At 41.2% G+C, this 16,080-nt stretch overlaps 1 protein-coding gene across 3 annotated transcripts in view; it reads left to right on the forward strand.

The window, feature by feature from the left end:
* PTPRR (protein tyrosine phosphatase receptor type R) overlaps positions 1-16,080 on the forward strand; it is a 335,309-nt gene that overhangs the window by 279,145 nt on the left and 40,084 nt on the right. For all 3 annotated transcript variants that reach the window (XM_053583630.1, XM_053583629.1, XM_053583631.1), the window contains 2 exons: positions 7,753-7,832; positions 8,279-8,416. In XM_053583630.1, the coding sequence (XP_053439605.1) occupies positions 7,753-7,832; positions 8,279-8,416 (218 nt within the window). The remainder of the gene's footprint in view (positions 1-7,752; positions 7,833-8,278; positions 8,417-16,080) is intronic.

The raw sequence follows: 16,080 nt of genomic DNA on the forward strand, positions 1-16,080 counted from the left end.
GGTTTAGGGCTGTGCAGATGGATCTCAGCCTAATCCCTGCAGGTTTAGGGCTGTGCAGATGGATCTCAGCCTAATCACTGCAGGTTTAGGACTGTCCAAACGGATCTCTCACCCTAATCACTGCAGGTTTAGGGCTGTGCGGGGGGATCTCACCCTAATCACTGCAGGTTTAGGACTTTGCAGATGGATCTCACCCTAATCACTGCACGTTTAGGGCTGTGCAGATGGATCTCACCCTAATCACTGCAGGTTTAGGGCTGTGCAGGCGGATCTCATACTAATCACTGCAGGTTTAGGGCTGTGCGGATGGATCTCATCCTAGTCACTGCAGGTTTAGGGCTGTGCGGGGAGGATCTCATCCTAATCACTGCAGGTTTTGGGCTGTGCGGTCACATCTCATCCTAATCACTGCAAGGCTTAGGGCCGTACGGGAGGGAATCTCATCCTAATCACTGTAGGTTTAGAGCTGTGCAGGGGGAATCTCATCCTAATCACTGCAGGTTTAGGGCTGTGCAGGAGGATCTCATCTTAATCACTGCAGGTTTAGGGCTGTGGAGGTGGATCTCATCCTAATCACTGCAGGTTTAGGGCTGTGCAGGTGGATCTCATCCTAATCACTGCAGGATTAGGGCTGTGGAGGCGGAGCTCATCCTAATCACTGCACGTTTAGGGCTGTGCAGGTGGATCTCATCCTAATCACTGCAGGTTTAGGGCTCTGCAGGCGGATCTCATCGTAATCACTGCAGGTTTAGGGCTGTGCAGGCGGATCTCATCCTAATCACTGCAGGTTTAGGGCTGTGCAGGTTGATCTCATCCTAATCTCTGCAGGTTTAGGGCTGTGCAGGCGGATCTCATCCTAATCACTGCAGGTTTAGGGCTGTGCAGGTGGATCTCATCCTAATCAGTGTAGGTTTAGGGCTGTGCAGGCGGATCTCATCCTAATCACTGCAAGTTTAGGGCTGTGCAGGTGGATCTCATCCTAATCACTGCAGGTTTAGGGCTGTGCAGGTGGATCTCATCCTAATCAGTACAGGTTTAGGGCTGTGCAGGTGGATCTCATCCTAATCACTGCAGGTGTTGTAACATAATGTCATGAGCCTGGGAGCATCATTTTAGACTAAGGTGATGAATACCTTTTGCTATATTTCTAAAAAGTTATGGATCTTGATCCTTATTGGACATGTGAATTCTCACTCCACAAAACCCTAAATTTGACTTCTGAATATTCACAAAGCCTAGATGTGCAGGATATACCTACTCTGTTTAATGCTTTCCTAGACAAAATGTTTTTGTGACATTACTCCACTCTGAAATACTTTTTCCAAAAATGTTCAATATGTACAGTATTCAATACAACCAAACTAGCAGTGGTTTGAGTAAGATGGAATGCGTTTACCTCTGCAGTGTACCCTGCAAGGGTTGATATGCAGCCTTCCCTCCCATACTGTGCGTGGAGACTCTGCTCTCTGATGGCTTCACCATCCCCAAGGTGGTGCCTGGGCCGAGATGCTGATCTCTGAATCCACATCCGAGCCAGCTAGATGAGGTAGGGAGTGGTGGCCATCCCTTAGTCTCATGATCTGAAAGTGAAACATGTCACTGCCTTTCACATGCTGCAAGTGAGAAGTTAGTTACGTGGCTACGACTAATGCAAGGGACAGTAACGGTGGGAATCTTAATCTGTGCACCCTACGAAGTTCCCAGCCAGACCTAGGATCTTGTTACTAAGGAGGTGGGGGATGGTGAATATTAGGAACAGCTAACTCTTCACACACACATTTGGGGGGTGTGTGTGTGTGTGTGTCTGGGAGCCTTGCCTGCTAATGTGAGTTCCAGCTGATGACAGGAAAATGCCGGACTGAGCTGCACATGTGCAGTGAGCGGGTCACGAAGGGCAAGGACCAACCCAGGCTCCCAGCCCGGCACCTCCTCCCACTGTCCTTGCTGTTTACTCCGCTGTGGCTTCTCCTTCTGTTTGTTCATTATTTTGTATTCTGTCAAGAGTTTTGAACCATATGGTTGATGGAAGATGTGTCTAGAAACAATTAAATAACTTCACTCTGAATGTTAAATAAAGTGCAGCTACAGGCTCGGTGCCCGTAGCTCAGTGGTTAGGGCACCGGCCACATACACCAAGGGTGATGGGTTCGAATCCAGCCCCAACAGCTAAACAACAATGACAAGTGCAACAAAAAAGAGCTGGGCGTTGTGGCGGGTGCCTGTAGTCCCAGGTACTTGGGAAGCCGAGGCAGGAGAATCGCTTAAGCCCAAGAGTTTGAGGTTGCTGTGAGCTGTGACTATACCACACTGTACCAAGAGTGACAAAGTAAGACTGTCTCAAAATAAGTAAGTAAATAAATAAAGTGAAATGCAGCTCCACAGGGTTTCAAGGCCCCTTGAAGGGCAAAGGTGAGGTAACGAAAAAGCTGTCTGTCGGAAGTCCTGAGCATTGCAGAGGGCATGGTGAATTCTCTGCAGACTGGGGATTTTGCCAACAAGGTAGATTAATTTTTTGAAAAGAGGGAGGCCTAATGATTATATTATTTGGAGGTCCCTCTTTAAGTTTTAATTGATAGATAATAATTATATATATTTATGGGGTGCAGTATGAGTTTCGATACATGTATACATTGTAGAAAGCTCCAGTCATGCTAATGAACACATCACCTCAAATATCTCGTGTCCAGTCTGCCCCCCAAGCTGTGCTCACCCCTGTTCTCTCCTCTCCTTCTGTGAGTTCAGCAGTGTGAGACTCCACATATAAGCAAGATCAAGTAGTGATTGTTTCTGTAAGCCTGACTTACTTCATTTAGCATAAGGTCCTCCAGGTCCATCCACGTTGATGCAAATGACAGAATTTTCCACTTTTTAGAGGCTGAATAGAATTCCACTGTGTCTAGATGCCACGTTTTCAAAGCCCAGTCAACTTCTGATGGACGCTCTGGTTGTTTCCATACATTGGCTACTGTGGGTGTTGCTGCAATGACCACAGGGGTGCACACATCTCCTGACACGCAGATTTAAGTTCCTTTGGCTATGCCCTCAGAAGTGGGATTGCTGGATCATTTGGTGATTCCATTTTTAGTTTTTTGACTGTTTTCCAAAATGGCTATAGTAATTTACAAAGCAGCCAACAGTGTTCATATCCACACCAACAATTGTTCTTCCTCACCTATTTGATAATAGCTAATCTAACAGGCATACTATAATATTGTAGCTGTAATTTGCATTTATTTGATGATTCAAGATGTTGAGCATTTTTTCATGTATCTGTTGGCCATTTTTATGTCTTCTTTTGAAAAATGCCTATTTGGGTCTTTGTCTATTTTTAATATAGTTATTTTCTTTCTTGCTATTGAGTAGTTCAGTTTTCTTTGGATATTAGCCCCTGATCTGATGTATGATTTTAAAATATTTATTCCCAGTCTGTAGGTTGTCTCTTTATTGTTTCCTTTAATGGGAAGAAGCTTTTGTTTGTTTGTTTGTTTGTTTGTTTATTAGGAAAGGGTCTCACTCTGTTGCCTGGGCTAGAGTGCAGTGGCCTTACTGCAACTTCAAACTCCTGAGCTCAAGTGATCCTCCTGCCTCAGCGTCCTAAGTAGGTAGGACTATAGGCATGTGGCAATTAATATAGCCTATTAGCCATACCTGGCTAATTTTTTTTTCTCACTGTTGCCCAGGCCAGTCTTGAACTCCTGGCTTCAACTGATTCTCTCATGTCATTGTCCCAAAGTGCTAAGATTACAGGCATGAACCACCATGCTCAGCCCCTTGAATAAGCTTTTTAATTTGATGCAATCGTATTTGCCTGTTTTGTTTCATTGCCTGGGTTTTCAGGGTCATATCAAAGAATGCTGTGGTCATACTAATGTCACAAAGTTTGTCCTTGGAGGGCATTCTTTAAAAAACTGCATACAACATGATGAATATAAAATTAGGCACAAAGTCCTTATTCAAAATGGCCTGTGCAAGTAAGCATCATTGTGCCCCTGAGCAACAGTTGGAAATGCAGGGACTTTTCACCGCTCCAGGAGATTTGAGAGGAACTGAAGTGCTTTCTGAATGTGTGGGGCCAGCGCCCATCTCTACAGGGTCCACAGTCTGAGGGTTCCAAGTGATTAACCTTGACATTGGACATAACCCCAGGACACCATCCTCTGTTCTAAGGAGGGTAGTTGGCTTCACTTGTCCCAACGTCGCTCTTCAGGAGGAATTCTTGTAACAGCTCAAGTCTCCAGACCCAGGAGTGAGTGCCACGCCTCTGAGCCCAGTGCCGTAACCCTTCACTGGCAGTCCGAGTCTGTGCTGACTCACACAGTCGCCACCTGCTCTGCTCTGAGTCAATCTCTCCAGTTCTCCTACCTCTTCTGGGTCACCCATGAAGACATGACAGGAATTTTTGCAAAGTCTTTTGGATCAAACTGAATGAAGACTTGCCTCTGTGAACAGAATTCTTGGCTTCAGCCTGGGGGTCTTCCCACTGATTTATAGGTTTTATCAGTATCTCCTGAATTACCATTGCTTACGTTTGGTGCAACCAAGAGCTATGTCACCTCCGGCTTATAAGGTCATGTCAATCTAAAGCTCTACACACAATGGGGCTTGCTCTTGCCAAAACCAGATCCCTTATAGATCAAATCAACTTTATCCATCCCCAAATGGAAGCTGCCATTACTACTGAAATATGTACGCTATCTTCATTACAAATACCCTAGTAACAAATGAACAAAATTCTACTACATATTTTCAACATCACCTTTGATAATGGCCTTGTTAAGCTCTAAGTGGTGACAGATTCCTTCACAGTTTGCTTGTCTGGGAGTTTATTTCTCCTTTATTTATGAAACTTACTTTTGCAGAATACAGAATTCTTGGTTGATAATCATTCCATTTAAGAACACTAAAGATAAGACCCCAGGCCCCTTTGGTTTGTAAGGCTTCTGCTGAGAAGTCTGCTATTCATCTGATGGGTTTTTCTTTGTAAGTTACTTGATGCTTTTGTTACTTAATGCTCAGTGTGTCGGGTTTTCTCGCATATTTTGACTTTTGCCAGACTGATGATGACTGTGTACCTTGGTGATGCTCTATTTGCAGTCCATCTTCCAGGAGTTCATTGATCTTCTTGTATCTAGATATCTAAATCTATAGCAAGATTTCTGCCCCTGTTCCCTTAAAGAGATTTTCCATGCTTTGGGATTATTTGCTTTTTCTGCTCCCTATGGAATATCTATGATTCCTATGTCTGGGAATTTACAGTCTTGTATTTCCTGGATACTTTTTTCATTCCTCTTGATTGTTTTCCCTTCATTTTTGACTACCTGGGTTAATTTGAAAGCTTTGTCTTCAAGCTCTAATATTTTTCCTTCTTCTTGGTGTAGACTGTTATTAAAACTATATTTTGAAATTCCCTAAATGACTCTTTCATTTCCAGGAGCTCTGTTATATTTTTTTAACTACCCATCTTTTAAGTTTTTATTCACAACCCTGAATTTTTTTGTTGTTTCTTTGTGTTGATTTTTTACTTTCTCATCAATGCCATTGAGCTTACTTATGATCCATACTTTGAATTCCAAATCTGACATTTCAGAAGTCTCCTTTTGGCCATGGTCCGTTACTGGAGACCTAGTATGATCCTGTGGGGGTGTTGAAGAAGCCTGTTACTTTTTGTTGTTGTTGTTTGTTTTTCTTTCGTATTTCACACATGCTGGTTTCTTATCTGGAACCTCTTCCCTCTCCCCAAACAGGTAACTCTGCAGCACACCTGTTCTTCCTTGGTGGCATTCTGCTTTTTGGTTTGTACTAGTAGGTACCCTCTGGTATTGCCAGCAATTTGAGTTGATTGGAACTCAGACACCTGGGACGGTGACCAGGTGCCAGTGGGGCACTAGGTTAGGCAATCCCCATTCCCTGAATGACGTGCTTGAGTCCTGCGCTGGTGGAGTGTTCAGGCAAGAGAGGGGGGACACACTGCGAGCCTGTAGCACTGCTGTCCTCCTGCCTTTCCCTGCCCCTGTGATTGCCACTGTCCAAGTAGGCACTGGGGCAAGTTCATGTGGAGGAGCCGGCTGGTCTCCAGACTGCTGCCAGAAGTCTGTGCAGTGGCATAACAGTTCTCTCTCTGAGGTGGCAGCAAAGGCAGGCAGCAGTAGCTGCCATGGAAGTTGGCTCCTGGATTCCTCAGCAGCAATAGCAGCAGAGGCGTCAGAGGTGATGGGTTGGGACTCCCCAGGTGGTGGCAGAGGGTACAGGCAGCCATGAGGGTCTGCTCCTGCCTTCCTACCTTCATTCGCTAGTGGTAGCAGCAGCCATTGGGTGGCACTTGTTCCCAGCTTGCCCAACAGTGTTCAGCCTCCCTCTCCTTCCCTGGCCAGGCAGCAGTTCTTAAAAGGTGGCAGCAGAGCTGGTCCCCGGGGCAGACACAATATCCTGGGCTGGGAGAATGGCAATGGCTGTAGCACAGAGGGCTGAAGAGCCCATGCTCTCTCCAGGTCAGTGCCACGGCCCAGTCTCTGAGCAGTTCCCTGTGTTAGTCTGGAGGCCTGGAGTTGATGGATCCTATTACCGCTCAGATTACAAAGTCCCTGGGGGAAGTGTGGGGCCCCTGGGGCCTCTTCCCTGTCCCTTGCCCATGTGCAGGCAGCCACTTCAGTATGACCAAGTGGGTCACCCTCCTTCTCTCTCCTTTGCTTTCTTTTTGATACCTCTCATTGCTTCCCTGTTGAATCTCAATATTCCCTCATAAACGATCCATCTACAGGTAAATACCTGCCCATACTTTCTATCCTCTCCAAGGGAGAAACATGTTCTGGCTGCTTCCAGTCCACTGTCTTAGCCCCTCCCCCCATATTCCATCTGTTAGAGGTGAGTCATTGATTCCTGCCCATGCTCAGGAGGAGAGGATGAGTCCTCATTGTCTTCTTTTACAAGGCATTTCAGGCTGGGTGCTGTGGCTCATGCCTACAATCCTAGCACTCTGGGAAACTGAGGTGGGTGGATTGCTTGAGCTCAGGAGTTCAAGACCAGCCTGAGCAAGGCTGGTCTCTACTTAAAAAGAAGAAATAGAAAAACTAGCTGGGTTCAGTACCTGTAGCTCAGCAGTTAGGGAGCCAGCCACATATCCCGAAGCTAGCAGGTTCGAATGCAGGCTGGGCCTACCAAACAACAATGACAGCAACAACCAAAAAAATAGCTGGGCATTGTGGTGGATGCCTGTAGTTCCAGTTACTCAGGAGGCTGAGGCAAGAGGATTGCTTAAGCCCAAGAGTTTGAGGTTGCTGTGAGCTGTGATGCCACAGCACTCTACCGAGGGCAATGTAGTGAGACTCTGTCTCAAAAAAAGAAATAAAGAAAAGTTGCGCATTGTGGCACATACCTGTAGTCCCAGCTACTGGGGATGTTGAGGCAAGAGGATTGCTTGAGCCCAAGAGTTTGATGTTGCTCTGAGCTATGATGGTGCCACACCACTCCCAAGGCAGAGTGAGACTCTGTCTCAAACAAACAAAAGAAGAATCGGAACCCATGAAAAATGATGTGAAATATAAACTTATCATCTCAGGCCTGTGGGTGAGATTTATGTCATGAACAGGAGTCAAGATGCGTCCAAATCCCACCAGTAAACACTGGTGGATGAAGAGACAGATGCATGCTGATCAATCGATAGGTAACAAATGCTCTGTGTACTGGGTGTTGGTATTCCAAGGAACCTTAAGAAGAATAAATCTACTCAATATGTTTTCTTGTTTGCTTCATTAGATCCCCTCAGCAGAGTCTGTTTAAGACCAAAAAATGTAACTGATTCATTGAGCACCTACATTAATGCTAATTATATTAGGGTAAGTAATACAAATTTATTTCTGGTGACTTACTATTTGGAGTTATTGGTTTATTTTTTTTTTTCCCATGAGTAGACTAAGTTTTGTTTAACTTGATTACGAGCAAGGTTTTGTTTATTCTTGTCTCGGGCACAGACAAGTGTGGTAGTGGGGTCTTTATAGCGAGTCTTCCTTCCCTGTGAGGCCCTGGCTAGCGCGCCCTCTACGAGCTGTTGCGCTATGGCGCTCTGCCGGGAACTGGGCATGACAACCCTTCACCATGGGCACCAAGCTTAACTGGCTAGAAAGTCAGCGTGTGAGTTGTGGCACTAGAATCAAGGAAGCTACCATAGTCCATGTGGCTTTTGGACCAGCACAGCTATTTTATTCTGAAGCTCTTTTACCTAAACTTCCACTGCAAGGTATCATCTTAAAAGCCACTATTTTTGTCTCTTTACTTCAACTAGGGCTACAGTGGCAAGGAGAAAGAATTCATTGCCACACAGGGCCCTATGATCCACACCGTGAATGATTTCTGGCAGATGGTTTGGCAGGAAGACAGCCCCGTGATTGTTATGATCACAAAACTCAAAGAAAAAAATGAGGTATGATTTTTAGCCAAGTTCTAAATATTATATGTGTTCTATTGCTGTAGAAGGGATATTGTGTAAGTAAAATTGTCATGGACTTACAACAAATTTGTTTATAATGGAAACTTTGAGACACTTAAATGCTTGACCACTTTGTACATCCAAAAATTGGTAATTGTTATCATTTTGTGAATGGCAACTTTCTTTTAGACAAGTCAATATACTCGGCATGCACATATTTAATTTGTACCCATGTATCTCAGTAAGGAAATAGGGGGCCACGAATTTTGCCCAATTTATAGCCAGAAAAGTAAAAAATGATTTATTCATATCCAAGTAATTTTTGAGCACTCACTATGTTACAGGTACTCTATTCTAGTTGTTGGGGATATAACAGTGGAAAAAAAAATACCAAGATCCCTGCCCTTGGTAGATTTTAATTTTCCAGTGAGGTATGACAAAGAAAAATAAATGAACATAATAAATTTATAAATAATATAGAACGTAAGAAGAGATTAAATTCTATTTTTAAAAAGTAGTACAGGATAAGGGATTTAGGTTTGCTGCATGGTCAAGGGTGGGGGCAAAGGGGATGCCAGAGGCTACTGTATTAAATAGGATAGGCAAATGAGCCTCATGGGAGGCTGAGACAAGAGAATCACCTAAGCCCAAGAGCTGGAGGTTGCTGTAAGCTGTGATGCCACAGCACTCTACTGAGGATGACAAAGTGAGACTGTGTCTCTAAAGGAAAGAAAAAAAGAAAGTAAAATTTGAAGGAAGATTTGAAGGGATTTACAAAAACAAATAACTATCTCAATATCTTCATAATCAGGAATCAAAAAACAACAAAAATTAGATTTCATTTCCATACTAGTATTCTTTCCTAAGGATTTAATTTGCAGAATACCCATTCTGTATTTGAATTATAAAAATAAAATTGTACAGTTTCTCAAGGGTAATGTCATAGGTACTTCTTACATTTTAGGACATCTTATTGGGATAATTTACAATCCGATTTTAGTCAGCATTTTTGGTCATTTTCTTGTTGAAAATATTATACCAGGGCTTCACCATGAGACTAGGAATTTAAAAACTGAGGTTTCCTTCATACATTCTTAGTGAGTTATTACCCTTGAGATAGTGTAATCCTGCTACTAACTGAGAGAATCCAGGCTCACAAAATAGCAATTTTTAAGTTTTTAAAAGTTTACTTTTTTTTTCATGTTGATGAAACACTTTTTTTCTCAAGTTTATTCTGGAAAAAATAGTACCCTTTTAACCAGTAGATGAAGTTTTATACTTAATTTAACTATAAGGCTTATCAAACAAACATATTTTATAAATCAGATGTGAAAGCCTGCAGTAGCATAATAAAAATAATCCCTAATCTTCTCAGCTATTTTACACACAGTAGCAATTTGTTAACATACTAAGCTCCTAACAGTTCCTACACAGTTGTATCATGTACGTAACATTTTACCTTTATAATAGAAAAAGTCCTTCCAATTTAAAAGGTGTATTCTCTGCATGTATACATTCATGTAGTCATACATATAACTTATGTAATACGGCAGACTAGAAATTTGAAAGGCCTCCCCCTACAAAACAAGTCACACTGGATAAAATATGAAATAGAATGTATGGCAGAGCTTGAAGAAAAAAGTAAAGGAAATTCCAAACAGTGAAGAAAGGGGACAAAATCAGAGAATTAAGGGTTACTTGAATTTCAAAGGCAATACAAAACTTAGAGACAAAACCTGGGCTTGCGGGAGCCAGGAGTTGGAACAGAGATCTTACATAAAGTAAGCACCTGCTGAGGCTGTATCTTCAGTAAAAAAAGTAAACCAAAATAGTAGACCTGTCTGCCAAATGGGATTATAACAAGAAATGCATCTGTTTTAAGCCCAGCCTTCTTATGGGATATGGAAAAAAAAATGTTCTCTTGAGTATTTGAAGCAAGAAACCTCAGAATTCAAAAACTAGGAAATACCAAGTGGAGTAATTAACACAAAAAAATAATTCTAGATTAATAATACCCTGTGATACTTTACAAAAACAAGGGGAAAAACTTTTTAGATTATTATGTTCTCAGCATATACCTCACAGAACTTCCATAGGATGGAATAAGAGGAGTTTCAGACTTGTACTCCCACAGAAAAGGACGAAAACAAACAATAAGCAATTACATTTAGATTGGAGTGTTGAGGAAGATGATCAGAATACATCAGGGAAGACATGGAAATCCTGTGTAGCCAGGAGGCCTTTGGGAAGGTTGCACAGGGAAGACAATGAAACACCTGCCTCAGCCACACTGTCCTCCCAGACAGGATTAGCTCAGAACAAGGATGTGCTTGATTCCTGGGAGAATCAGTAAGCAGGTCCCCAGCAGTCCCTGTTAATATTGTGCACTTTTGCACATTTGCAATCTTTGCTGCTTAAGAATGCCATACTCACACAAACCTTGAGCTCAGTGTGGGGAGCTGCCTGGCACTCACATGGCCACACTGCCCCAGAGAAGAGGCTTATGTGTGTGCACTCCCATCCCTGTGGCCCAAGCTGCAGCTGCCTGGTGCCAACTTGAAACGAGAGCCATAGCTAGAGTGCATCCTGCTGCAAGCCAGTAGCCATGGCATGCTTTTATCCCTGAGGCTATGCTGTTATTACACTACCTTCACATCATAGTGCACTATTCCCTGCTGAGCTTCTACAGCTCCCTATGCTCTGGGAACAGGCTGCCTAGGAGAGTCTCTGCTTTCCACATCCTGGTAGCTATAGTGCCCAAATGCTAGGTCCAGCACCCTAGCACCAGAACCCATGTAGTGTCCTGCCTCCAAAGGAACAGGTGATCCTGCCCAGTGGAGAAGCCAAGTCTGAACTAGCCTGGTAGACAATGTGCTCCCCAGCCAGGAGGACCACTTCCAAGAGAGCTCCACTTCAAAATGGGAGACCTGCCCCCACACACCCCAGTGCACTCAGCAGCAGGGTCCCTCACTTTTAAGGAGGCCCCACCCTATGCCAATAGACTTGTCTACATATGCCAGAAGAATCTCACCAGCCAACTATGCCATTTCCAGCAATGTCTTCACCCCAAGGTGGCTGACAAGCTCTCATGCTTACCAGCCAGAGACATGCCCCACAGAGGATCCCCTCCTTGAGCTCCTAGACAGGCTCCCATGTGCTCATCAGCCAAGCCTGTCACTCCCAGCAAGTCCCCTCCCAAAGCCAGTATACCAGCCACAGTAACTTCTGAGGCCTAGGCAACAAGGCACTCACAGACATTACTGAAGTTGTGACTACAGCTGAAAAACTGCACAGATTCTACACTACTGCACCTCCCTAGAACCAAAGCCAGCACATCCTACCCAACCAACACCTTCAGGCATAGATGCAGATGAAAATATCTTCAAAAACCACTTTGTAAAACTGCAAGAAGTGACCATTTCACCAGATGCACAGACATCGACACAGAGACACAAGAAACATGAAAAACCAAGGAAACATGATTCCACCAAAATGTAACAATTCTCCAGCAAATTACCCCCAAGAAATGGAAATATATAGATTGCCTGAAGATGAATTCAAAATCATGATTTTTTTTAAGTTTTTAATTTTTTAATTTAATTTATTCATTTATTTTTATGGTTGGGGATTTGTTGAGGGTACACGAAACCAGGTTATACTGATTGTATTTGTTAGGTAAAGTCCCTCTTACAATCATGTCTTGGCCCCAAAAGGTGTGGCACACACCAAGGCCCCACCCCTCAAAATCATGATCTTAAAAAAACTCAGTGATATACAAGAGACTACAGATAGCCAATTCAACAATAGGAACAAAAAAATCAATGACCTGAATGAAAAATTCAACAAACAAATAATTATTTTGAAAAAATCAAATGTAAATCTTGGAACTGAAAAACTAAATGAATAAAATTGAAAATACAATGGAGAGTTTCAACAGCAGACTAGAATAAACAAAAGAATGCATTTTTGCATTTGAAGACAGGTCTTTCAAAATAACACAGAGGAAAAGAAAAAGAAAAGAATTTTTTAAAGAAGCCTACAAAATTTGTGGAATACCAGTTAGCCAGGAAATATTTACATTATGGGATTTTCAGAGGGAGAAGAGGCAGATAAAGGGACAAAGAGCTTACTTCACAGAATAATAGATGAAAATTTTCTAAGTCTTAGAAGGGATATGGATATCCAGATTTATGAAGCTTAAAGAATCCCATGTAGATTCAACCCAAAAATGTCTTCCTCAAGTTACATCACAATTAAAATGTCAAAAGTCAAAGAAAGAGAGATTTCTAAAAGCAGTAAGAGAAAATCATTAAGTTGCATATAAAGTTATCCCCTTTAGACCGTCAGTAGATTTCTCAGCAGAAATCTTTTAAGATGGGAAAAAATGGGATGATATACTCAAAGTATTAAGCGGAAAAAAAGCAACCAAGAATATGTGTACTATGTTTCAGAAATAAAGATGAAATAAGTCTTCCCCAGGTAAGAAAAAGCCAAAGGAATTCATCACCACAATACTGGCCTTTCAAGAAATGTTCAAGGGAATGCTTCAAACATAAGTCAAAGGATGACAACTGTTAACATAAAAACATATGAAAATATAAACTTCATGGGTAGGGGTAAATTTATAATTAAATTCAGAATACTATATTACCACAATGTTATGCAATTTTTCAAATCTCCAAAATAAGGTTAAAAATAAAAACCATCAATGATAACTGTATCTACAATAAGTTTTTAGGAACTCACAATATAAAATGATCTAAATTAAGGCAAGAAAATTATAAATTGTGGTAAGAGGAGAGAAAAAGCCTAGAGAATGCGAATGTGACCAGAGTTAAGTTGTTATCAGCTTACAACAGTTTATTACAGCCATAATATTTTCATGTAAGCCCCAGAGTAACCACAAAGATAAAAAATTTCAGATTCACAAATGATAAAAATAAATTAATTAAAGCTTATCACATATAGAAAACTAATAAGCCACAAAGGAAAACAATAAGAGAGGAAACAAGAAACAAAGCATCTAAAAATCAACCAGACAACAACAAAATGGCAGGAGTAAGTTCTTGCCTTTCTATAATAATACTGAATGTAAAAGGATTATATTCTTCAGTGAAAATATAGTGACTGCATGGGTTAAAAAAAAAAAAAAAAGACCCACCTATATGCTGCCTGCAAGAAACTCACTTCCCTTGTAAAGACATGGACTGAAAGTGCAGGGACTGAAGTTAATATTCTGTGTAAATGGAAAGAGAGCAGGAGAAGCAACATTCACAAGATGAAAGAGGCAAAGAAGGTCATTATCTAATGATAAAGAAGCCAATTCGGCAAGAGAACATAACAATTGTAAATATATGTGCACCTGACCCCAGAGCATCCAAATCTATAAAGCAGTTATTATCAGATACAAAGGAAGAGATAACTGCAATACAATAATAATAAGGGAGTTCACATCTAACCCTCAGAAATGACAGCAATGTTCAGATTAGATCATCCAGACAAAAAATAAACAAAGAAACACTGGAATTAAACTATACATTGGACCAAAGGGACCTAACAGACATTTAAAGACCATTCCACTGAATAGCTGCAGAATACACCTTTTTCTTTATATCACATGGAACATTTTTCAGGATAGACTAGACATCAGGTCACAAAACAACCCTTAACAAACTTAAGAAGATCAAAATCATCTCAAGGGTGTTTTATGACCACAATGTTATAAACTAGAAATCAGTAACAATAGAAAATTAGGAAATGTTACAACATGGAAATTAAACCATGAATCACCAATGAAACAATGAAGAAATTAAAAAAGTGAAATTAACAAACTGTTTAAGACAAATGAAAATAGAAACACAACATACCAAAACCTTCTGGATACAGCAAAAGCAGTTCTAAGGGGGGAGTTTGCCTCAGTAATGCCTACATCAAAAAAGAAGATCCCAAACCACTGAATAATGCATCTCAGTGAGCTAGAAAAAGCAAGAACAAGCTAGAAAATAACAATTATCTGAGCAGAAATGAGTGGAAAAGAGACTAAAAAAGTACAAAACATCGATAAAATGAAGAGTTGTTTTTTGTTTGTTTTTTATTAAGTCATAGTTGTGTACATTAATGCAATCATGGGGTACAATGTGCTGGTTTTATATACAATTTGAATATTTTCATCAAACTAGCTAACATAGCCTTCATAGTATTTTCTTAGTTATTGTGTTAAGACATTTATATTCTACATTTAGTGAATTTCACATGTACCCTTGTAAGATGCACCATAGGTGTGGTCCCACCAATTAAATAAAAATGATAAACCTTTAAGCTAGACTAAGAAGAAAAGAGAGAAGCCTCAAATTAAAACATATTAAAAAGGAGACATTACTAGAAGAATTAATATTGTAAAAATGGTCATACTACCAAAAGAAATCTACAGATTCAATGCAATCCTTACTGAAATACCAATGACATTCTTCACAGAATTTTTTTTTTTTTTTGCAGATTGTGGCCGGGGCTGGGTTTGAACCCACCACCTCTGGCATATGGGGCTGGCACCCTACCCCTTTAAGCCACAGGTGCCGCCCTTCACAGATTTTTTTTAAAATCCTAAAATTTGTATAAAGCCACAAAATACCCCATTATGGCCAAATCAATCTAGAGCCAGAAAGAAAAAAGAAAACGAAGCTGGAGTCATCATACTACCTAACTTCAAAATATAGAAGTAAAAGAGCATTGTAAAAACCAGACACATAGACGAACAGAACATAACAGAAAGCCAAGAAATAAATCTCCCTGTATTTACACCTGACTGATTTTTGAAAAAAGTTCCAAGAACACACATTAAGGAAAGGAAAGTCTCTGAAAAATGGTGTGCAGGGGCCCAAGTGGTCGCTTACACCTGTAATCCCAGCACTCTGAGAGGCCAAGGTGGGAGGATCCCTTGAGCTCAGGTGTTCAATCAAGACAATCCTGAGCAAGAGCAAGACCTCATCTCTACTAAAAACATAAAAAATTAGCCAGGTGTCCTGGGAGGTACCTGTAGTCCCAGGTAGTTAGGAAGCTGAGGCAGAAGCATAACGTGAACCCAGGAGTTTGAGCTTGTTGTGAATTAGGCTAGTGCCATGGCACCATAACCTGGGCAACAGAGTGAAAAAAAAAAAAGAAAGAAAGAAAAAAGGAAAAGAGAGGAAAATGTTGTGGGGAAAATTGAATATGTACGTAAAGAAGATTAAAGCTGGATTCCTATCTTTTGGCATATATAAAAATTAACTCTAAATGAACTAAAAACATAATTATAAAACCTAAAACTCCTAGAAGAAAATAGGGAAATGCTTCATGTGTATAATGTAAATTAGGTGCAATTAATTTTCAGTCATAGCGATCTTTACTGGAGTGTTTACTGGAGATAAGGAATTCTGGTATCAACACCAAAAGGTACAACGCACAAGTAAGACACAATTCTAAACCTACAACTACATCACAGAACCTCAAAATATCTGACATGGAATGAGCAGGACTAAATAGGGAATTGATGAATCACCATCAAACAGAGAAAATCCAACAAAAAGAAGACATTAAGCCAGATGCAGTGGCTCACACCTGTCATTCTAGGCCTTCGGGAAGCTGAGATGGAGGATCACTTGAAGCCAGGAGTTCAAGACCAA

This window comes from Nycticebus coucang, chromosome 3 (assembly GCF_027406575.1).
Source record: "Nycticebus coucang isolate mNycCou1 chromosome 3, mNycCou1.pri, whole genome shotgun sequence".
Classification (NCBI taxonomy): Eukaryota; Metazoa; Chordata; class Mammalia; order Primates; family Lorisidae; genus Nycticebus; species Nycticebus coucang.